The sequence below is a fragment of the Penicillium waksmanii genome (assembly GCF_028829765.1).
Source record: "Penicillium waksmanii strain IBT 27052 chromosome Unknown utg000004l:1.0-5674109.0:1.0-5678898.0, whole genome shotgun sequence".
Lineage (NCBI taxonomy): Eukaryota > Fungi > Ascomycota > Eurotiomycetes > Eurotiales > Aspergillaceae > Penicillium > Penicillium waksmanii.
This window is the reverse complement of record NW_026643251.1, coordinates 5,566,478-5,589,633: the sequence shown is the minus strand read 5'-3', so window position 1 is coordinate 5,589,633 and position 23,156 is coordinate 5,566,478. Positions and strand designations below refer to the sequence as shown.

The window sequence follows — 23,156 nt, the reverse complement described above, 5'->3', positions numbered from 1 at the left end:
GGACAGATTTGGCGGTTTGAAATCACATTTTCACAGTTCTGAACAGCACTTGTTGCCCCGAAGAAAGCTTCTGTAATTACGGCAATTTCCTATCACACAAGTAAAATATCAATATATATAAAATTATCATATATATAAAATGATTATATATAAGAAAAAAAAACCCAGGAGACTGGATACATCCTACCGGACTTTTTCAGTAATATATAAAAACTTAATTTCTAAATCTTAGTTTTATCTTGTACTATTTTCAACATTAAATCAATATAATACATACGATAGGCGAGGGTTTTCGTTGCTGTTATAGTAATACTACACTGCTTATTCACTAATATTATTGCCCGAGAATAGGTATTTCTACTATATCTTAGTATACTTTAAGCATTCACAGATAGGATTTTATAGTATTGTACTGAAATATAGAGTGCTGTTGATCGCCTATATTCACTCGGCCGGACTACTGTAATGTTGCCAATAAAGAGAGGCTGATTTTGAATTACTTATGGCCATCAGCCTCCTTTTTCTTATGCCTAACAACTATATAAATAATTATAGAAGCCCTTCTGCTACCGATAATATGTCGTAAATTTATTGAATAATGCTAAAGCTTACTTCTCCAAAGTAGAGTAAGGAGTAGATAAGGGCTAATTATATACAATAATTACCAATACCCTATAAGCATAATTCTTATTATAAAGCCTTAGAGTATATTAACCGACAGGCTGCTTTACCTTCTTATCTAATGCTAGTTCCGGATTTTTCTGTCCTCGTCTTCCCATACTGGCCAGCTTTTCACAAGAATTCCAGTGTCAAGGTTTGACTGATTATAGCTTCCTAGTAGGTGTCTAGTTTATATAAATCCTGATACTATTACTGCGTACGAGATGCGACTGTTCTGGATAGAGCTAGCGGGGAATAAAGGTATCTATAAGGAACAACTCCTTATAGGATTTAGCAATACAGTACAGTAAATGTACATATCTTCAGACCTTTTTATAAAGCATATATACTCTAAAATTAAAAGATATTCTAGTATAATCTCCGTATGTTGAAGCTTCGCTTACTCTTTTAGATAGATATACTATATTGTATACAGTAAACAAAGGGAGGACAGGATGACTTTAGGCTCTATAGTCTAGGCCATATAGAAAGATTTATGGTATTGGCCTTAGGGCGGGCGTACTGTTAGCAAATGTATATGATGTTAGAGTTTCTGTGTAGACAGTTGTTGTTTAGATAGTTCTATATCAACGTTAAACGCCACTTTTATATATAGTCTTAGCACCAATACCCGATGCGTTTTTTTTTGGTTATAGTATCGCCATCTTTTGCTGTTCTTCTATATTCAATATATCTTATTACTGAGGACGAGTGTATTGAGTTTGACTCATAGCCATATCTTTTTTCTTTTTTCCTTTTTTTTACGTTATTTAAGATTTGATGAATTAAAGTATTGTTTTTATAAAAAAATAAACAGAAGAAAATACACTGCCGTCAATCAGTTTCAACAGTATCCTTAGACGTAATTTGCTAATTAAGGGCCCTAAGAGATAAGGTTAATCAAATTTAAGGTTTAGCGCTAAAGTATACAAACGTATCGGCTGCGCTAAGGCGGTTATATTATTTCAGTAGTATTGGTATATCGCATTAGAGAAAAGGCGGTATATCTTAGAAAGGAAGGATCTGCTGACCATTTTGGATTATAGTCCCCCCGAAGCGCTGCCGCTTAGTATATAGTTGTTAATTTGACCTTCGACCCAGGTTACAGACTATTCTAGCTCTAATCCCTATAAGAGATAGTAAAGCCCGCTTCGCCCTGAATTAGATTCTAAGAAAGTATAATTATCAGTATAATAGGCTTAGTATAGGTCTATACTGCCTACTAGGTAGGCAGAGAGTACAAAATACCATATAAAGACCGTAGTTGATTAGTAATTTGTTAGTGCCCTTATAAAATACGTATTATAGGCAAAACACTAATTCAGACTTGTTTTTTATCTCCTATTGGTTAGTACTATTACAGCCTACTAAGCTCTCTAACAATAATCATAAGTTGATTTATTATATAATTCTAGCAGACTCCAGTTATTCAAGCAGCAGTATCAAAGACTTCCTCCAATGTTTATCTGTCCCAAGACACATTCTATCTCAAGACTGACAAGGATATCAGACATTTGTCTCATAACAACCCCAGACATAGGACGATTATTACAAATCTATAGTTGATATATGACTTAATAAGTAAGATAACAACTGTCTTTTCTCTGATATTGATTTAAGACAAATATCAAGACAGAGCTTTTATCTATCTATACCGACCTTGCTTCTAGATTTTCTTGGAAACAGTAACAGCATATCCTTTGCTCCAAAACTTGTCAGCTTGAGTTACTACTGACTATTCGCAATATACGATCAAAAATAAGTAATTTCAAGTTTCGTTACTGTACTGTACAAACACCACAGGGCAAGACGAAGACAAAGAGGACGACTGTACTGCGAGGACTGTATCATTGGAACTGCGTTGCGGCCGATAGTACCAGAGGAGATCGATCTTCTCGAACAACTGTTCACTTGGCCGACATCCCATTCATTGGAGGCAGAGTGGCAAAGACGGAATGCCGCTGTCGCTACCATGTCTCAATACTGTGGTCATCTTGAAGGCGGGCCACTACGAGGGCGACGTAGTTGTCGTGGCTGCGGCAGCCTGCCTTCTTCTTCTCACCGGATGCTAGAATAAACAGGCGGTCGACGCGCTGGCCGAAATGGCGAAGAAAGCTGCAAAATAATTTGGTTGCCAAATTCTAAGAACACTATCCACAATCTCTATCAGGAAATTGAGCCTTAACAACCAGTTTGTGAGAGATCTTTGAGTTATTTTTTTGTTTGCTTTCTTATCATCATCCCACGCTCCACTTGGATCGACACTTTATTATAATACTGTATCAACCAATCAATGCCACTCTTTAATTCATTTGTGTCCCCTTGAGCTGGATATCTTGTAGGCCCTGCTGTCGGAGCTATTTGACAAACTCCCCTCTTCGTTTTAAAACGTTCTCCGAGAGATGACAGCGTAAGACGTAGTCAACATCATATGTGCTGTCGTTCATCTACTGATACAATTGAAGCGCTGGAGATTTGCAGTTCTCGATTTTTTATCCAATCATTATACCACGATCCATTTGGCCATATCATGAGGAGGCCCATATGAACATATTTTCTGTACACTCATATGTATTGCAGATTGACTAATATCCCCGCGATTGTACATACTATATTACGCCCTTCATTCAGCTTAGGCGTACTTATAATTGGGTAAGGCCTACTCTAGATAAGGGTCGCACAGCGCTATCGAGCGCCGGTGTCAGGGCCATTCTCTCCATCTCAGTCGACAATACTTCTTCCTGCCTCAAAGCATAAAGCACTTTCTCCTTTTTTAGTAGAAGATCCATGAGAAGTGTCTCAATATCTATAGCGATATTGAGAAATGCGTCGCTAGCTTTGTTCAGGTCCAGCTTATACCCGGGTCGCCTGCCACACTCTCTCGTTACGCTCTTTTGGAGAGATCTTGCCCCTTGCTGAATGATCCCCGCGAGTGGTGTGTCCTTGCCAAGCCTTGCGGCATCGCGCGAAAACTCAATGAATCGTAAGGTATCAATCGCGGCTTCTTTTAGGACGGCCTCGTTTTTCTATGCTACAGAATTAGGCCAGCCTCTGCACTGAAGACGAAACATCTGGCGTAAGACGAGGGTTGCATCGTTACACATTTTGCTCATGCCACTGGTGAGCAGGGCTTCATAGAGCGCTTTGCAGGACTCCTTGGCCAGTACTAAGTTTGAAATGAGAGGATTAACACACTTTGGTAGATCAAGAAGCGTACAAGAGTAAAGCTCTTGGTAGTAGGGTAAATACTTGGCAACAGTGCGCCTGGTTGAGTTTTGGCCTGGACTCTGCGATTGAGGAGATTGGGGCGGTGACAAATCTTGAAAATAAAGCTAGTTAGTGATATTGATATAATAGTAGAGTCGGGTTACCTTAGAATAAAAGAAATTATCTCACCTGAAAATGCTGTGAAACTTTCATCTTGGCAATCGCACCTTATTTCACCCATCCATTCTTCCTCATGCCAGTCTCCCCTCATCATCCCGCAAGCTTCAGCACCTGTCAAGATTTGAAGCTGCCTCAAAATACTGACATGTGGGTAATAGTTCATCGCATAGCTTGGGTGGAAGCCATTCACCCTACGAATGTCGACAAATCCCCTCTTTCCGTGACGGACCCTCACTGTGACGGGGGATTTCGAAGTTTCGCCGAATTTCTTTCCAACACCAATGCTCTCAAACTTCCAGCCATGCCCCTTCAGTCTATTGGATTTGTCCACCCTTGGCAACCATATCTTGCCCGCGCAAAGCAAGATATGAGGCTCCTTATCACAAATAATATGTGTTGACGCACAGAATGACTCCTCCAATGTCGCATCATCAATCTTTTTTATATCTTCACACATGTAGGGCAATAAGTCCACGACGGCGATGTTGGTCCGAATATCAAGGGTTCCACAGGAGACAACAGAAAAAATGTCGTCAATAGCACAAAGAGTTTCGCAATCCTGGATTACGGCATCCAGGCCCTTCTTGAATGGGTGGTTGTGCCGGGGTTGCTGCAGGGCGACTGCTATACCGCCCTTCACCGCTGGTCCTGCTAGCTGCGTAGTAACTTGAACCTCGCTATCCGATCGTTGAAGTAACCGCCCTCGGTCCTCGATACAGGAGACATAATTGGATGGCTCTGTCAAGTCGTTGAGTACAGGCTTAGAAAGCCGTATGATCCGGTGGTCGACTGCCACACCTAGGCACACTTTGGGCTGTGTATCTGGAGCCATCAGGCCTACTCTGCAGAGAGGGTGGGGATTTGCTTGAGCGGCAAACAGGCGGGAGAGAAAGAACCTTTATCGGCTTAGAACTGGAGAATACGAATGGTTAGAACTGGGGTGGAGGGGACCGCAGACTAGTCTATCGGAGTGCCTTCTCCTGGAGACTGCAAAGTACAAATATATGCGATCAATTTCAAGCTACGCTGCCAGGAGCCTATGTTGCTGACTGTTTTATCTATGCTCAACACAATGCGTGCGGCGTGTTCCGAATAAAGTAAAGTTCCATTGCACTGTACCCCGGTGACCCTCCATGACGTGGTCTTACGTGGGGTATGGGTTACTGGCGGTCTCCAGCCATTTCGAGTCGGGGGGTGCGTGGACGCTTCCGAACTACCGCAAGACTTTGCGAACATTTATTGCCGTAAGTTTGCTGCATTCGGCTTCTTCGGCCATTTGAGATGTGGTGAGTGACTGGCTCTCGATCATATCACGGATAAGCTGCAACTTTGAGGGAGGTAGTCTTGGAGCCATATTATGAGTCTCGTATGCGGTACTAAGGAAGACTCAGCGAAGAGTCATTTCATGGGAAATCTGGCAAAGACAGTCATGTAAAGCAATTATATGTATAGTACACCTGGTATAGTATTAATCCGTCATTGTAAGTTACAAAATCTATTCTAGGAACTAGGAATCAACGCCTAAGCCCTATTCTGATTAGCGGGTTTTACATTAGGGCTTGGAAGTTTGAGTCGAAGAGTGTAGGGGTAAATCTGTTTTCGACCATTACTGTAAACAGGACTCGGCTTTATCACCTAGTGCCCTCCAGTCGGATTCAAGCTTACTGCATTCCCCTGCGCAAGGACGAAGGTAAACCTGAAAACATGTGTGGTACAGATGCACGTGGGGGGCCGTGGCGCTGTGGGCGCTTGCACAAAGCCTATACGGTAACGTCATTCGTACTAACCTTTGGTAGACTGGGACAATATTCCGATGCCTATGCCCAGTGCTTTAGATCTAAACTCAACATATTTTTTGTCAGCAAAACGGATCTTGTTGCCCAACAGCGTTTAAACATTTGAGTCCCACGATTCTTCTCAACCTTAAGACACAGCTGTGAAGTACTGTTATAAGCTTGCAGTCCATTTTCTGAATCTTATTTGAAAGCATAATGGCGAAGAATCAAGTAACAAGGCTCTATTCCGTTAAATAAGGGTCAGGTAGCACGAGACAGTCGCAGTTCGCCATATGGCTGTTCGAAATAGCTTTCTTCGGTCGCCGTTCGAAACCGCTGAAAGTATATTCATCGTATATCGACGTATCCTTCTTTTGGTTGGAGAGGGTTCTATTTTACATGCCTATTCCTCCTTTACTCTAGCCTTTCAATACACATATACGGAAGGAGCTAGAAGGATCAAGGGGTCGCAGTTCCAAAACCGCCAAATACCTATGCCCAATCAGCCTTCCGGAGAACCGCTAGTTCCCCGCTATCCTGTTTGAAGTTCGAGGTCCAGAACAACTAAATCCTACAGCTGGCCACTTAGGGGCCAAGAAGACTTTCAAGTTCGCGGTTTAGAACCACCAAATAGTTGTCCAATCAGCCTTCTAAAAAGCCACAGAGTCAAGGGTAGTTCACGGTTCAGAACAACCATATCCAAAATTTTGGTCCTGGCCCTTCCAATAGTCCACCACTATATTCCTGGCAGTACGTACACAGCGAAGGCAATTCCCAGAAAACTTACAGTACATTACCCGGTTCTTCACTGTACTTTTCTTCATTTGTCTTTCTTTAAATTACCAAGTTGCTTAGACCTCCTCATTCTTCATCCGCAGTAAGTAACATAATCTATTGCTCTAAACCATTTTACTTTAGACCGGGCTCGTAGCGTAAGCACTGCATCATATTAATAACGAGACAAGTCTGACTTTTAGCAGTAGAATATCAACTCAAATATTACACCAAAATCGAGACACAGGTAAAGGGCCGGCTAATTCATATTCTATTGCTAATAACTGAGAAATTTAAGCAAGCAAAATCAAACATGCCAAAATCATTCCATAGGATTTGAATATACATTCAAAGACAAGAGCACAATCTTCAACCTGTCCATCCCCGTCAGTCTACGATCACTGTCATTGGATTGTGAATCCCGATCATTTCTCGAACCTCAACCAAAGTAGGACGCGCTGACAACTGATCATATCTCAGGAAATATTTGATAGCATATTCTAATTTGCTACAGAGGCTAATAATATCAGGTCGAGTTGCTGCAACATAGAACATCAACGCCTTCATCTGCATCTCTGTGAAATGGCCGTTTTCACTGCATAATGTTAGCCAGGGAAATATTAAACTTTATAGTAGCGCGTACATTATCCTTCCACAGTCTTAGTCAACAAACAACGTCATACTTAGACTTTATGACAAAGACCATTTTTTACCAACCTGCTTATACCAAAAGATAGCGTCACAAACAAGTGACTTTCTGGGGGCAGGAAGGTATCGGTCGCCAGCATTTCTAATGGCTGCCTCAATATAATTGAGAATATAGGTAGTGAATTTCCTTGGTCCGAGATTAAGACGCCTATCCTGTTCTTCTTTACAGATAGTTTCATAGAGCATATTGACCTAGACTTTTGCGAGTCGAATCCTCATATAATTTTGCGCGTTTGGGTTGCCCGTTGCCTTAATATGTCTACACATACCCGCAATCCTTTATCTCGCAGACGAACCTGGTAAGACACCAAAGTCCACAACACTCCATAATTGTTCAGCTTACCAATGGTTGACTTATGTTTCCAAACGGGCCAAGTCTGGGGGGAAAATACAGTCACCTAGTTCCATAGCTTGTCGAAGTTTGTTTGTACTCAAGTCCGGAAACGAGAGGATCATATTTTGAGCATAGTCAACAGGCACGACTCCGGGGGCAGGGGCATATTCCAAGGCTTTAAGGGAATAGGAAGGACTAGCGCATTGACTTTCCTCGGCCAAATCATCAACCACAGGTAGACTTAAATATTATTACTCAGCATCTTGGCAAATAAAGACCCCTGGCTCGGACAGTGGTGGTCACATACCAATACCATCCATATTTTCGGCCAAGCCAGTTGCCGGTCACAGCGTATACTTAAAATTAGACTGGTCCGGGTATGAATAAGCGGGTCTTAGAACACCTAACAATTAGAAAGGATCGAAGTTTGTCAGGGGAGAGAAATCAGAGCCAAATATATCAGCTCCTACATCTGGACTAGGAGCAGACTGAGGGGTTAGATACAAGGTTTCCAAAGGCTGTGGTTTTGGCAAATTAATCTCCAGGTTCGAAGGTAGGGCCGAGGGACCAAGATCGCGCGCAAACTCACTCCAGAAAATAGCGTCTATAGGACCTATAGACATACAGTCAGTATATACCTTGTTGAAGAAAATTAAGGAGCAGATCAAGGTTGATGTTGGAATGGAACAAGCTATACACCGTCATTTCCTCCTAACTATGGATTCGTTGCGGGCATATCAACACTAGGCATATTTGGCATCGAAGATAGAATACCCGCTTTGGCGGCCACATCGTGCCTCTCGGCTTCTGGGAGAGATTAAAGGGCCAAGAGGCTATACCGAACCCAAGTAGGGAACTAACGATCATCAGCAGTATTAATCATATCCAAGCTCAGATACTTTACCTCTTCAGACCTTGCAAATTATTGATAACTCAATAAATTCTGACTCAAAGATAGGTCTTTTGGATCTTTCAATAGCTCAGACGGTCCATACCCCCATTGCTGCTTAAAGGCCTCCTCTTAGGACATATTGTATTTCCCTTGAATTTATAAGGACCAGACAAAAGGGAGGGGGAAAAAAGGCGTAGAATGTGGAGGCGAAAGTACAGAAATGACCGGACGCCCAGGTACACAGCACCTGAGCAGGGAAAGCCAAAGATAGGCAGCACGCTAGGGACAAAAGAGACAAAAGAGGGGGATAGGGGAAGCGACCAATTTAAGACCCAGGTGGGGCATGGCTCGCGCCTAGAGAAGGGGGGGGGGGCAGAATTTCTGGATCGAAGGTTCTAGTTCCTAAGCAACGAGCCCCAGGCCTGGTGATTGCAGAGTCGGCGGTTTTGAAACGCAAAGTTGAACAACCAATAGGCTTTTCCTACTCACCTCCGCTTTCGCAAGAGGCTCTTTAATATATAGGTCTCGAGGAAGAAAAATCATTTCTTTGAACACTTCAGCACTCTCACACTAGTGGTCTCTGATCGCGAAGAAAGGCGTCCAGAGAAAGAGGGAAAGGGATCTACGTCATTATAGAGGCGATCTGTCCTGGGCGATCACAGATCCACACGACCCACATGCCATTTTTAGCTCGGCCACAGTTCCTATAGAGCTGGCCCAAAAGCCTTCAGCTTGAAAGGATTCCTAATCCATTTAACTCAGCTCACTATAGACAATCAAGCACAAGTGGCACGCTGTTCTTTAGATCGGGTAGGTACCCTTGAAAACAATACAATCCAGGAGGGACAGTCAGAAAATCATAAGGAGAAATACAGTCTTTCATCATTAGCAGACCGTGGAGTATGCACAGACCAGAGAGTATACGCAGACCAGAGAGTATGCGCAGACCAGAGAGTATGCGTAGACCAGAGAGTATGAGCAGACCCGGAAGTATAAGCAGACCGTGGAGTATGAGCAGACCAGAGAGTGTGAGCAGACCGTGGAGTACAGTGCCGGCCGTTATTGCCTTCCATATTGGGAGACATAGAGATACTATTTCAAACCCTAATCACATGATATGCTAACCCAATATGGATCTGGAGTAAATTACCAATTTTGTATATACAGCGTAAAAATACCTAGCATTGTACCCATCTGTATGAGTACAACAATCAAGGGTCTACGACTAGAAGGATCCATGCAAACCGAGCAAACTAGGCGACCGTTAGAAATCTGTCAACTTCCCTCCTCCATCCCTCAGTTGCTTCACTGCAGAGGGTCTGGCGCTGTCCTGGGTGTCTATCTTGAGTCAAAGTGATAGGCAAGGCTTGACAGTAAGATTTGTTTCGCGATCACGATCGCTTATCGCCATGTGGCGGCTTCGGGTCTTTATTAGGCATCAGGCATTCCAGGCTAACCACTTACAGCTTTAAGCTTACCCCTCCCCCCAGAGATATTCGCGATGACCCAGAGCTCTTTCGCTGAAGATGCCGCTCAATCCCGGATGATCGACCCATGGGAATATGCCCCCACCCCTGGTCACTTCGGTACCACACCCGCAACCTTGTACTCCCCGAGCCCTGCCCCGTATCGTGCCACGGATCAGCCACAATCGGATCAACTTAATTTCCTACCGTTTGCCAAATGGGAAGTAGGTGGCGAATACGATGAGGAGCCTCCGAAATACGTCTGCTACACAATCGAATGGAAGGTTATACTGAACCGCAAAGCGGTAGGTAGAGTGACGGAAGAAAATTTGGTTGTAGCCCCTGCCGAATATTGGGAGGAGACTCTGAAAGCAGATGTTGAAGGCATGCTACAAATGAAAAAGAAACGTCACCAGAGAGTTCGATCTGAGGGCACGGATATTACGATGAAATCGAACGACCGGTCCCAGAGAAAGATCGAAAAATTCTACAATTCTACTAACATCGACTGGAAACCAGTGGAGAAACAGCTACGTAAATGGAGCAATTTGCTTCGTATTGGCAAGAAGCTCACTATAGTCATTGCTTTCAATTATAGGAGTGAAGATGACGATCATTCTGCGTCCGGATCAGGGAGAGTCGACAAGAGAGGCCGTGTGTCTGCAACAAGCAGAATGTTGACTGAGCGAGAGGCTCACATGGCTGCTGAGGAAGAGAGAACTGGGCAAACTGCAACGTGGAGTGTTGTATATGACCGTATGCGGTGTAATGTTCGTTCATGCCCGCTTAGGTCTGATTGGTGCTGGGAAAACCCTACGGACAAGAAACATTACAAGCTGAGAGCTCCACACCTAGAAAGACTTATTGAACATGTTGATAGTGGTGGGAGCCTTGATTGTCACGACGATGTCCCTAGCGATATCCGTCAAGACCTGGTCCTAGAAAGCCAGATAGGAAGAAAGTCGAAAAAGACTGACACGACATCGACTGGACCAACATATCCCCCAACCATCATCAATGTTCTGCCAGCACAAACCGCAAGTGCGCCCACGGTGACCTCGTTCCTACCCAAACATATACCCAACGAGCCTCTCGTAATTCCTGGGTCTCGTGAAGCGGCAGTTAGGAACTACTGCGAGTGGCTTGAAGCACGCGCCACCGACGAGGAGTACAAAGCAGATTTCCGGAAAATCTGCCAGGTGACGTTGGAAAACCACCTCGATCTTGAACTGATCCTTGAGGACCCAGACGCTGGCTTCTTCGTTCGACGAGGAATTCAGATTGGAACCGCCCGTCGCTTTCTACGTGATATAAATGAATGGGCTACTGTGATAAAATCAAACATGCTACTTGATTAGGGCACCGGAGAAATTCTCGATGATTCCGAACAAGTTTAACAGCTATCTTTTTTACCCCAAGGTCTGTTTGGCTCCACATTATTTTAGGAGCCGGAGTTTCTGTGCGTCAAGACGTTTGATTCATTTTGGCTTGGGGCCTTAGTATTTTACAACTGCAAGACGTGTCGCACGCATTGGCCCTCAAACGAAAGCCAGGGGAGGAGAGAATGAAATGCAAATGAGCCAATCGAAAACGAACCCAGATGACTAATACTCGGAATACGAGAGATGAGTCGATCTGAATGAACTTGAATATAGTACATTAGAGAGACACAGCGTAGACCCAGAGGCCTAATTCACTCCGTTCCTTCTTAATTGGATCGCCAATCGACTTTGAATTGATTGAAAAACACCTGGTTATCATTAATACGCGCGCTTGACCAGGCTATATCGGAGAAGGTCATGTCTCACAGATCGTGGAATTCTTGATTGGCTCACTGTTAGGTGCAGCCATAGGGATCCTCACAGAGTATCCCCGTCTTGACACAGGAGTAATACGGCTCTCCTTGACCCGCAGTGCAGCCGTAGGGATCATTGCAAAGATTGCGCCGCTGGCATTCGTATAGTTTAGGACAGCCCCCTTCACAGCCGGAATTAGAGGGCTGGGCCATGAAAAGGCCAGCTTGGAGTGTAATCAGAAGAAGTATGAACCGCATGGTGGATTTTGGTGTAAAAATGAATGAGATGATTCCTGCTTACGGATGAAAAGGGCAACCTATAAATATTATGATAGAAGCAAGGGGCTGCTGAGTTCGGGAGCAAGTCTGACCGAATCCTGCACATAGTGTGTAACGTAGCGGTCGATCATTACTGGCATGCTTATCTGTTGTACAAGCTGTGCAACCATAGAATGCAGGGAGAAACCAAGATTCCTCAAAGCTTAAGATGCCTTGATAGGTGTAAGAGATCCACTTGCGTGGATCGATAACCCTGGCGATCAACGAATTATTGAAAGTCATTACTCCACACGAGCGATTTCTATTGCACACGAGATTATACAATGTTTCGTTACCTGAATCATTCTGGGTGGGTCAAAGGTGGCTATCGAGTGATAGATTCTGTGGATCAATGAAGTTGAGAGCGCCAAGGAAGATGTGGAGAGACTTCATTTCTAAGCTCAGAAAATAGGGATAAGTTCATCCCCTGCAGTTAGGTTGCGACGGGAACCATTGGTTGAGGCTTGACACGGCGAGGTCAGCTGGATCCCCAGAGCACATGACTTACGTCAGAATTACATACTGAAAGATGGGATACATATGCTCGCTGGCTATTTGCGTGAGCAGATGGGTCGATCACAGAAGCACAAAATAACAACACCCACAGGGTGAACGTGTCGTGTGTAGTGTGGTAGGCCAGGGCGATCTAACTGAGATACAAAAAATCGCATATCGCAGCCATGCGCGAGCGAGACCCGCTGAAAAGAGACGAAATGGCGAGACGAAAGGAGTGTGTAAATTCTAAATGCTGATGCTATCCGCGAATGCTAGTTGTGTCCTCGAAAATGAACGCCTTGTTGCTAAGGCCTTGATTACCTGGTCGTCGCTGTATCCCCACTACAATACTTAGCTTACATAAATCTAGAAAGCAAGCCTTTCCGCCTCGCTCCTCAGTCGCGTTACGCTCAATGTAGCTCAAGAACCGGCCATGCCTTTGCAAAGTGCTTGCTCTTTAGAGCTAAATCTCTCTGATATTAACATCAAACGTGAGCTCAGTCGCTCAAAAGCTTCAACAATCTATGAAATCCAGCTATTCAGGAAGCCACGTGTCATGAGCTTGTAAATTTAATTATTCCGTCCAAGGATGACACTAACCTGCCAGTTCCACGACAACGGCGACCCTGGATACACGAGAAAAGGCTAAGATGTAAATTGTTTCCGCTGTAAATTGAATGCTCATCACAATCTCCGTGATTTTGGCGTGTGCGACCGAGGCTTTGTTCCTGCTTTTTACAGCCACATCAATCGAGTTGATCCGTCAGCCTTCCACCCGTCGCTTAAGCATTTCGCCAACGATAAATACTGACCCAGCGCGATCCTGTTTGAATAATCACCTTGTGCTGAAAGACTCAATTGCGAAAATTGTTCTGAAGATCTTTTTCGCTATGCTGATGAGGGAATAAAACAGACCCATAACGCCTTTGTCCACCATCATGATATTTACTAGGAGAATATGCTTGTTCTATCTGGCACAGGGATTGTTTGGGTTAATTTTGAGTTGCGACAACATTCAGCAGCATGGGCCCTGGCGAGAATGCATATTGTAATTATGAAAACGAGCTCGTTGAAAGTTTTGGAAACCTTCTGGTTTGTATAGTCAGTCCATTTACTTAATCGTCATGCAATAGCTAACAAAAACAACCATCAGAACGACAACAGGAGACAGGGTCTTCCACCCAATACAAAGTATTACTAAATGAAAAGCCACAAACAAATACGACAGCCAATCATATCTTCTCTATGGAAATACCTGAATGCCGGAAGTGGCCTTCGGCACTATCCTGTTTTGCACCAACTTCATATACGCACCGCCGAAGGAAGGCATGAAACCCTTGGCCAGGATTCTCTTCGTATGCTGACCAAGATTTTTTTATATAGGCCTTCAGCTCGGCAAAGAATTCCTCGATTGGGTTGAAATCCGGCGAATACGGCGGGAGGTACAGTAACTTGACTCCTGCCTCAGCACATAAGGTCTTGATTCGATCTGAATGATGGAATGATGCGTTATCCATAACAAGCACGGATTTTGGCTCCGGCCACCTTCCACAATGCTGGAGAAGCTGCTCGATAAACGATTCGAAGAACGTGGCATCCGTTGAACCTTTGAAAATACGAGACATTATGATACCGTCTTGAGCATATGCAGGCAGTATCTGGAAGCGTTGGCCGCGATGAAATTTTGACACTTGGACTGGTGTCACGCCGAGTGGTGACCAGCCAGTTCGCCTATATCCAATCCTTTTATCGCATCCGGATTCATCAACAAACACAAGATGATATGACCGAAATTCAGATAACTTATGCTGGTAGAAATCTCGTAGTTGAGGGTTTTGTTCTTTGGCTTTTTGCTGTGCTTTCTTTTTCGTCCAGCCAGCCCGCGAAAGAGCGCGTTTGACGCTAGATGATGATGGTAACATGTTGAACTCATCCCACAGGAAGATAGCCATCTCTTCCACGTATAGACCAGGCTTTTCGGCGAGATGGTCGCAGAGGGCGTCAAGCATGATAGGGGCGATACTTCGTTGTCGGCCGACCGAGACTAGGGGGGATCTGACACTACCGAATAACCGCAAGTTCTTGCGGATGTTAGTGATAGAGCGCTCGCTGCACTGCGCTACCTTTGCCATTTGCGACGTAGTAAGTCTGTTCTTGCTGCATATCATATGAATAATCATCTTACGTTGCCAGGACTCGATGTTTCTTGCCATTTTGTTAGTTGTTTGGTGGACTGCAGTTGCTGGGTTGGGAGGAGTGTGAACAAAAGTCGCCATGGTGGTTGGGGGGTGGGCGTTCGGGAAGGGATGTTTATTTTTAGATATGGAAAAGTGGTTATTTATGGACATGTAGCAGTACATGAGTGTACGGTTTATACTTTCACCCTTGTTACCACAAAACCCGGTAACAAGCTTTTAATACAGAGCTAACCGTTCTTGGTTTAGCTTATCATCTGATTAGGGTTTGAAATAGTATACCTTTGTCTCCCGGTATGGAAGGCAATAACGGTCGGCACTGTATGCACAGACCAGAGAGTATGCGCAGACCTGGAAGTATGAGCAGACCGTAGAGTATGAGCAGACCGTGGAGTGTAAGCAGACCGTGGAGTATGCACAGACCAGAGAGTATAAGCAGACCCGGAAGTATGAGCAGACCAGAGAGTGTAAGCAGACCGTCGAGTCTGGGTAGACCAACACAATAATACTTGGACTAAAACGGAACAGTAGGGCTCGCCCATACCGTGCAAACGCTCGCAAGATACATAGCTGAGAGCAACCGCTATATAGACACAAACTACGAATTCTAGTTGTTGTGGGCTTGCTTAAGCTCTTTGTGCTATTAATGCTTCATATCACAAGAAGTACATAAACGTATCTATAGTCCCCACTAAGACTCTTTTCCGTTCATAAATTCTTCTCAGTTCTCTGTATTAGTATTAGGTAATAAGCACCCTATCAAAGTAAGTAAATATACTGATATAATCAAAGCTTCTCAACGCATACCAGATAAGGACCAATAAAGGACCAAAATCCTGATATATCCGCAGAGAAAATAAATACTTTCCCTGACTCTTGAATTCGAATGCCTAGGCATACATCTGCCCTGCATTTATTGCTGTACTCGTGCGACTTTTTTTTCTAGGGACATTTTGCATCAATCTCTTTTCTGTCGCAATGACTTCTTAGTCACACTAAAAGTTTTCGACTGGCCGCTGGAGCTTCTGGTCATTATAACCGAGTGGTATAGAGAATTATAGGCTAACAGTAGGCCGGTGTCAAGGCAGAGTATTTATATTATAAACGATAGGTATGTCTCCCCAGGAGAAAATCATAAAAAGGCAAAAAGCACTTTTAAAATGCTGCTTTAGCCCAAGGCCACAATTCTCGGGACCACTATAGTGTTTAATCTCTGTATATAGGCTGTGCTTCCTGTTTATACTCTGCTGTCAGGTTAGAAGCATTGAATTTCATGTTGTTTCTCTGGAGAGAATAGTAGTTAAAGATAAGCCGAGGTAAGAACAAGATTAACCGAATTAACCTGCTTCGAGGATCTCACTCTTCCTCCTCCTTACCCTGGCGGTAAACCATATCAGCCAATCAATTCCCAACATTAAATCGATCTCAGCTTTTTCATCTCACAGACTCCTCTTTAGGCTAAGCGAACTGTTTCAAGTATAGTTGCTTCTTTTAATGTAGATAACTGACCCAGTCAACAGAGGAAACATAGCGACATCTTAGCAAAGGTGCACCCGCCAAGTCGGCCTCGCTTAAGCTATTTCATTTTCAGCGGCTACTCGTGCCTTACCGGCAGCAAAAGGTATCGCAGATTATAAGGTATATTTTCCGCAAAAAATAACAACACCACTTTCTCGTACAACACTGTTTCAATTCACCTTAGGGCTGGTTTGGCCTAGTATAGATCAATACAGCAAACCTCCCAGACACTCTATTGCTGAGGGTAAGGAGCAGAACAACCACTTCCCTACCCGTATAGGTCTGGTGGCGTTTTAGACGCATAGCTTTCTCTTAAAGTATACGTCATCACACAGTCTTTTGGCCGCACCAAAAACCGTGTTGCAGACCGAAAACTGTGTTGCAGACCGAAAACCGTATCGCAGAATATAGTAATACATAATTTACCTCTTGCGACCTTGTCAGGAGGCCCACATAATAGGCCGGATTTAGGCTTGGGTTTGATCTGGCACAGTTATAGGTAGAATTATAAGAATCACCCCCAGGGTGAGAACTTCGTCCACCTCCAGCAACCGCAAAGGACAGGTAAAAATAATTCCGCAAGTCAGATAGTAAATCGTGGAACTTCATGCTATATCAGAGCCACGAGCTATTAACTGTCTTACATATATTATAAGCATACCTAGCAGATGCAGAAGGAAATTCGCAAGTATCTAGAAGAGTCGACAGCTTATAAACAGGTTCTAAAGAGATTATACGATAGACTCTCGCAAATTCTTCTCGGTGCCCCTGTAAGGAGACTGTAATAATATTTTAAAAGAATCTCAAGCACTTTTTAAAAATATAAACAGCTTATCAGGACTAGAATAAGCCTATAACAGTAGTCCTGAGATATAATATATTCCATAAACGAGCCCAGCCGAGGAAATATTTCCGATAAAGGTATTTGGCCAAGAAATAAATTCTTAAGAACAAAAGATTCTTAAGAATTCACTCTTATAACTCAGATTATTCTTAAGAATAGATTCTTGACGCTATATCACTCCTAAGATATCTCTCGCAAGCAACCTACATTCCTAGGTCAAATAATATTATAAGAGCCATTTCCCGTGCTATATTTATTCCCAAGAAATAAATCATTAGTCTCCAGCCTTCCTAGGAGTATTAAATCTTTCGCTTCGAAGGCGAAGCCGTTTAAAGGCTTTAGCTTAGACTCCCGCAGGATTACTATACGAGCTCCCACAGGATTATGAGCTCCCGCAGGATTATTGACTCCCACAGGACTATGGACTCCCGCAGGATTATGAGCTCCCGCAGGATTATGGACTCCCACAGGACTATAGACCCCCACAGGATTATTGACTCCCACAGGACTATGGACTCCCGCAGGATTATGAGCTCCCGCAGGATTATGGACTCCCACAGGACTATGGACCCCCGCAGGATTATGGACTCCCGCAGGATTATGAGCTCCCGCAGGATTATGAGCTCCCGCAGGACTATAGACTCCCGCAGAATTATGAGCTCCCGCAGAATTATGAGCTCCCGCAGAATTTGAGCTCCCGCAGGATTATGGACTCCCGCAAGGCTGGGGGTGTACGCCCTCCACAATCCTGGTCGTGACCATATCTGCATTATTTCTTAGATTTATCTCATATATTGAATGCGCCACCAAGCAATTGTACGCCTCAAGATTGAAGAATAAACAAGACGGGTTTCTTAGAATGGAGTTTGTCACATAAAAAGCCCAGACCGCCCGCATGGAACAACACCAGGAAGTGGCAGGAACCATGACATTCCCACCATCACCACACGATAATAGCTGGGGTCATCGGTGGAAGGACCCATAAGAAAATCCAGTAGAGACCCAGTGCCACGAGAGAGACACTGTCCTACGACAAGATACGCCCTGTGGACCATACCGCCCCACAACAGGACGGTCCCCATAGCAAACCATATCCTACGATACAGAGAATCTGGGGAACAGGACCTTCACAGGACCGACCACAATTTCCAGGCGATCAAGAAAACTCTTGGCAGTTCCTAGGGCAGGCACAGAACCATAGTTCATCCCAGGAAGAAGGTAACCGGACAATAAACTACATCTTAGATATGTTCACAAATACGAGAAACATGGCATCCCGGAAAATATACTTTTGTTTTGCGCCTTTCGCCCCCAGTGAAACGCTAACAATCAATCGAGACGCCCACCGAGCGCCTGGAAGCAGCCACACAGGGGAAAGTTCCTACAGACATAGTCTGCCGTCGGGGAGATAGGCACTCAGGGGAAAGCCTCTATAGGGGTCAATTTGCCCTGGGGGAATTCACCCTCAGGTCTTAAACCACCTAGGGCAAGTTGGCCCCTATAGAATCTCTCCCCCCAGTGCCTATCTCCCCAATCCCCACTTATAGGAACTCTAACCATAGGAGAATCATATACAGGAGAAAGATATTACTGTAAGGAAAATCATCGTCGACAAGCACCTCGATATAATAATCAAGGTTAAACCGAATATAGCTTTCCGACTGGAATTTTTCCACCAGAGCCTGAATATGCTCTTCTCTTGCGGTCCGAGCACTAGTAATAGTAACATTCAGGTTACTTAACCTGACCTTTGGTGAAAATCGAGTTTTTAGAGACTGGGAATGTTTGGAGTCTGGGAATATTCTTGGCTTATAATATTAAGAATCCTTAATATTAAAAGTTAATAATATTAATAACATTAGAATATTTGTGGATATTAATTATATAACATCTAAAAGTTATACCAGGCTTAATATTTTGAGACAAGAAAATTTCCACGGGAGAAAATTTTTGGCCGAGAATTTTAGGGACATATATTTTTAACCAAGACTTAACTTTACCAGACTAAAATGTTTATAGGTTATATTATTCAGTAGCACATAACAATATAACTCTATAATATTCAGGAGCGAAAAAATTATACCTATCAGATTCTTCAATATTCTGTTAGTAGAATATTCACTAGGTAGGGCACTCGTCGGCGTCTAGCTTAATCGTCAGCATTTCCGGAATTTAAATCGCCCGCACATTTTAGGGCACAAATTACTTTCCTAGCGACGCACTAGAGAGCCAACTTCGGATCACCCAGTTTCAGATCGCTCTTAAAGCCAATCACAATTTCAGATAGCCCCCTCAAGCTTTAATTTTAGAACCACTGAGGTTTTAAAACCTAGGGTCTTAGTTTTTAAAACTTCCCACATAGTATTCAAACCCTAAGGGGCAATTTTAAAACCATCAAGGTCTTAAGACCTCCAATTTTAGATTTAATACATCACCTTATTTATAGTTCTAAAACCTCTGAGATTTTTATTATCTAATAATGCTAGTTTAGAATTACAGTCGACCTTGTCAGTGCGCAGAATCGCTTAGTAAATATACATATCTCAGTATAGCGACCCTTAGGGTTCAACAAGACTTTCAAGTTCGCAGTTCAGAACCGCCAAATTATTGTCCAATCAGCCTTCTAGAAATCCACAGAGTCAAGGGTACTTTCGAAATCGCAAGCTCGGGGTTCTGAACAGCAAAACTGTTTTAGACAAGATCGACAGGGCGTTCTGACACCACTTACGTAGGGTTCGGAATGAGGAGGAGCTGATCCGCGCCAACATCCTGCGCTGCAGGCCGGGGGCACAAAGTAGGGAGCTCCGGCAGCTCCTAGACACTCCCAGGAATAGAGAGCGTGATCCCAGAGACAGTACTTACGATCCTGTATCTATCAGGAATGTGGCTGCTAACGCTTTCTGGGATCTTCTAGCCTCTATGGCACCTCGAGCCTTAGGACCGGAAGGTTTGAGATATGTTTCTTAGACCTATCTTAGACTTGTATAGCTTGTATCAAGACCAAATCCCAGATAAGATATACCGCAGCCCGAGAGAAATCTTACAGGAGATATAGGGAAGTAAGAGACTGCTCCTATGTCGATGAAGGAGCTATATGGGGCATCTTGTAGGTGATAATATGGAAGAACGCTGATAACAGACGATCCCCAGCTAGATTATTTCAAGAGCGGGGTTACTTTAGAAGACCAGAAACAAAAGACCTCTTTCGAGAGGGGTCGCCTCATAGGAGAATCCTCTTGAGAAGAAATTAGTCACAGTACGGCCTACTGGAGAGCACAAGCAACACAGGAGGATAAACGTCATATAAGCTGGCTTCTGGTACTATCTCCCTCTCAGTCCAATCATTCTGGGTCTAGAACACTCTTAAGATAGTCTCGGGGCGCCTATGGGTTCGGTGATCGACGTCCGTGGTGGCCCCAGCTCAACTGGCAGGTGTCCATGGCCAGAAACCCGTGATAGAAGGACTGTGGATTTGGGAACTAGGATCCCAGTCGACAGACTGAAAACCCAGCTGGATCTAGGGCCTTGGACGTACGTCCATTCGAGACTTAGGTCTGCAGCATACCTGAAACTAGAGCTTTGGGGCCACGTAAGTCTAATGTCCCAGTCCCTATGTCTAGAGCGGTCGCAGGACCGTGGTGGTCCCAGGACCCGCTAACTGCCACTTAATAAACCTTGGCTATACGTGACCAGACCTCAAGTAAGCATTCTCGCGCATTGAAGCTTCCAAGTTCCGACGATGGCATCAAAGAATAGGTTTTGAGTATCCAACTCCGTGACTTCGATGGATTATAGTCCATTGGAACCCGTTGCCAGCTGCCCACTGGCCTACAGGTTTGGTAAGCCAGGAAAGCCGATAGTTGACGGTCGATCCGCCCAGCTGGCCGACAATCCCGGGATTGTCGGCCAGCTAGGCAGATCGACCGTCAACTATCGGCTTAGGCTTACAGTCTTTTGATTTTGACTATTATCTCCCACGGTAGGAATTCCTATCCATATCCGCTAAGAAAAGGTTCTACAGTAAGTGCTAGTCATTTATATCTCGATACCTTATACGGCTGCTTGAACCTATACTATGATTCCACACAGCGTATTGTATACTTGCAGTTATTCTTTTAGGCTCAAAATCTCCCCAGGAAAGTAGTCCTAGACTGAAAACCTGACCAGACTTACAGTCTTTGGTTAAGATAGAATATTAGCGACGGGAAAATATACCGCCTTTGATGTAGAGCCTAGGAAAGGCTTGCTCAGGTAGTATACATTACAAACTACCGTGAAATAAATGACGCTTCCCCTAAAAAATCTTCCATCCAGCAGATGAATGTCCAGATATATTTTTTTGGTCGGTAAAGGGTCTGTCAACTGGCGACTAGATCAGACCCCTGACCAGATAATCTAGCTGTACGCCGGTGATTCTGGATAGACGTAGGCGACGAGGTAACGCTTTATCAATAATTACGCCTGGGCTATATTGCAAGTATTTCAGTCCAACAAGGACAAAGGTCCGACTATGCTTACCTAGAAGCCAAGGCACCATTCTAGGTAGAAAAAAAAATCAAGGCTACAGCCTGGGGGCCTCCGGACTAATAGGAAACACACGTAAGGATGGCTCGTAGAGACAATTTCCACCCCTCGAGGACGTTGAACTCGTCTTTCACCAGGCACACTTTTCTGAGGACTCACTTTTAAACAGTACTTCACCACCTTTGCCATACTGTAATAATTATGTTCAGGAGAATAAACATTACTTCAACTTAGTGATAGTGCAAAGCTTAGCCGGAGGAACGATAGGTCCTTTTCACAGGTGATAGTATACAGATCCACCAGGTCGATCAGCGCATCAGTACATACTGCAGTAATTAGTAAGTAGCAAAAGGAAAATCACTCAGAAAAGTGCAGCAGCGAAACATAAGCATTAGTAAGGTGTTTACTTTCACCGATGTTGACAAGCTGTTGACACCGGGTAGACTTTATTCCGAAGAAGCACCACATTCTACCGTTTCCACATTAAACGAGACACCATCAACTCAAAAAGGGGTAGGCGAGTACTATAGCTAAAAATAAGTACGCAAATAGTATATCGTTCAACAGCAGTTCGCCAAGGCCCGCAATTATTTTTTTGTATATTTTACACCTACGTTTGAACATTCAGGCCAGGTCTTAAACGAGCGCAAAAAAGGATCACTTCACAGCGGTCGCAGATTCATCGCGGTCTCATCATTAAGGTGGTTTTGCACATACCTCAACAGTTCACACAATAGTCCGTTTCTGAACACAGCAGATAAAAACGTATTCATACAGTATTGCATTAATAACATAAACGTGCTTGCTTTCGGGGGGTAATTACTGATCCTAGAGCGAGGCAGGTACACAATACACAGCCTCTTATATTGAGATTCAACGCTCAAATTTCACATCCCGCAAATATATAATCTTTACGTTGATTCCTGACCAAATCTTATGGCATATATAAGCAGGATTTGCAAATATGCTGTAACTTTCATCGTTGCCGCACCTAGTTGGTGACTGTAAATAATCACTACCGTCTTTTTTTTAATAATGAAAAGACCATGTACAAAGACCAATTTCCTACCTTATGTTTTCAGCAATATTATTTTTTCATGCATTCCATAATTAATTTATCAATTTTTATAAGAACGGTATCCATCTCAATTCTATCAAGACGGATTACGACCCCTAGTCACTAAAAACACAAGGCTACAGTTCGCAATATCCACTGTTAAGTCCCTCTCCTCTATAAGCCCCAGGAGATCAAAGAAACAAAAAAAATGCCGTCGCAAAACAACTCTAATGAAAAAGGCGTTCAAGTACAGCAAGATATACGAGGCAGATGTATGCGTAGGCATTCGTTTGCAAGAGACGGGTCAAGTACACATTTTGACAGCAGATGATTCGGGGTTTTGGGCTTTCATTGCCTCACAATTAGTATATTACAAGCTAAGTCCTCCACAGAAGAAGTAGCTGATTGTTTCAA

General features: G+C 43.8%; 4 protein-coding genes across 4 annotated transcripts; all 4 read right to left on the bottom strand.

The window, feature by feature from the left end:
- Window positions 1-4,137: 4,137 nt before the first annotated feature.
- N7481_004898 (uncharacterized protein) lies at window positions 4,138-4,879 on the bottom strand (the record flags this gene model as incomplete). The annotated part of the gene is made up of 2 exons (XM_057264117.1): window positions 4,138-4,158; window positions 4,238-4,879. 2 exons carry the CDS (start codon window positions 4,877-4,879, stop codon window positions 4,138-4,140), a joined length of 663 nt encoding a protein of 220 aa, XP_057125778.1.
- A 2,104-nt stretch (window positions 4,880-6,983) lies between these two features.
- N7481_004897 (uncharacterized protein) lies at window positions 6,984-7,490 on the bottom strand (the record flags this gene model as incomplete). The annotated part of the gene is made up of 2 exons (XM_057264116.1): window positions 6,984-7,191; window positions 7,294-7,490. The coding sequence occupies 2 exons, from the start codon at window positions 7,488-7,490 to the stop codon at window positions 6,984-6,986; spliced, it is 405 nt and encodes a 134-aa protein (XP_057125777.1).
- Window positions 7,491-7,658: 168 nt separating this feature from the next.
- Window positions 7,659-7,958, bottom strand: N7481_004896 (uncharacterized protein; the record flags this gene model as incomplete). The annotated part of the gene is made up of 2 exons (XM_057264115.1): window positions 7,659-7,878; window positions 7,942-7,958. The coding sequence occupies 2 exons, from the start codon at window positions 7,956-7,958 to the stop codon at window positions 7,659-7,661; spliced, it is 237 nt and encodes a 78-aa protein (XP_057125776.1).
- A 90-nt stretch (window positions 7,959-8,048) lies between these two features.
- Window positions 8,049-8,343, bottom strand: N7481_004895 (uncharacterized protein; the record flags this gene model as incomplete). Its single annotated transcript, XM_057264114.1, has 2 exons — window positions 8,049-8,251; window positions 8,277-8,343. 2 exons carry the CDS (start codon window positions 8,341-8,343, stop codon window positions 8,049-8,051), a joined length of 270 nt encoding a protein of 89 aa, XP_057125775.1.
- Window positions 8,344-23,156: the final 14,813 nt, after the last annotated feature.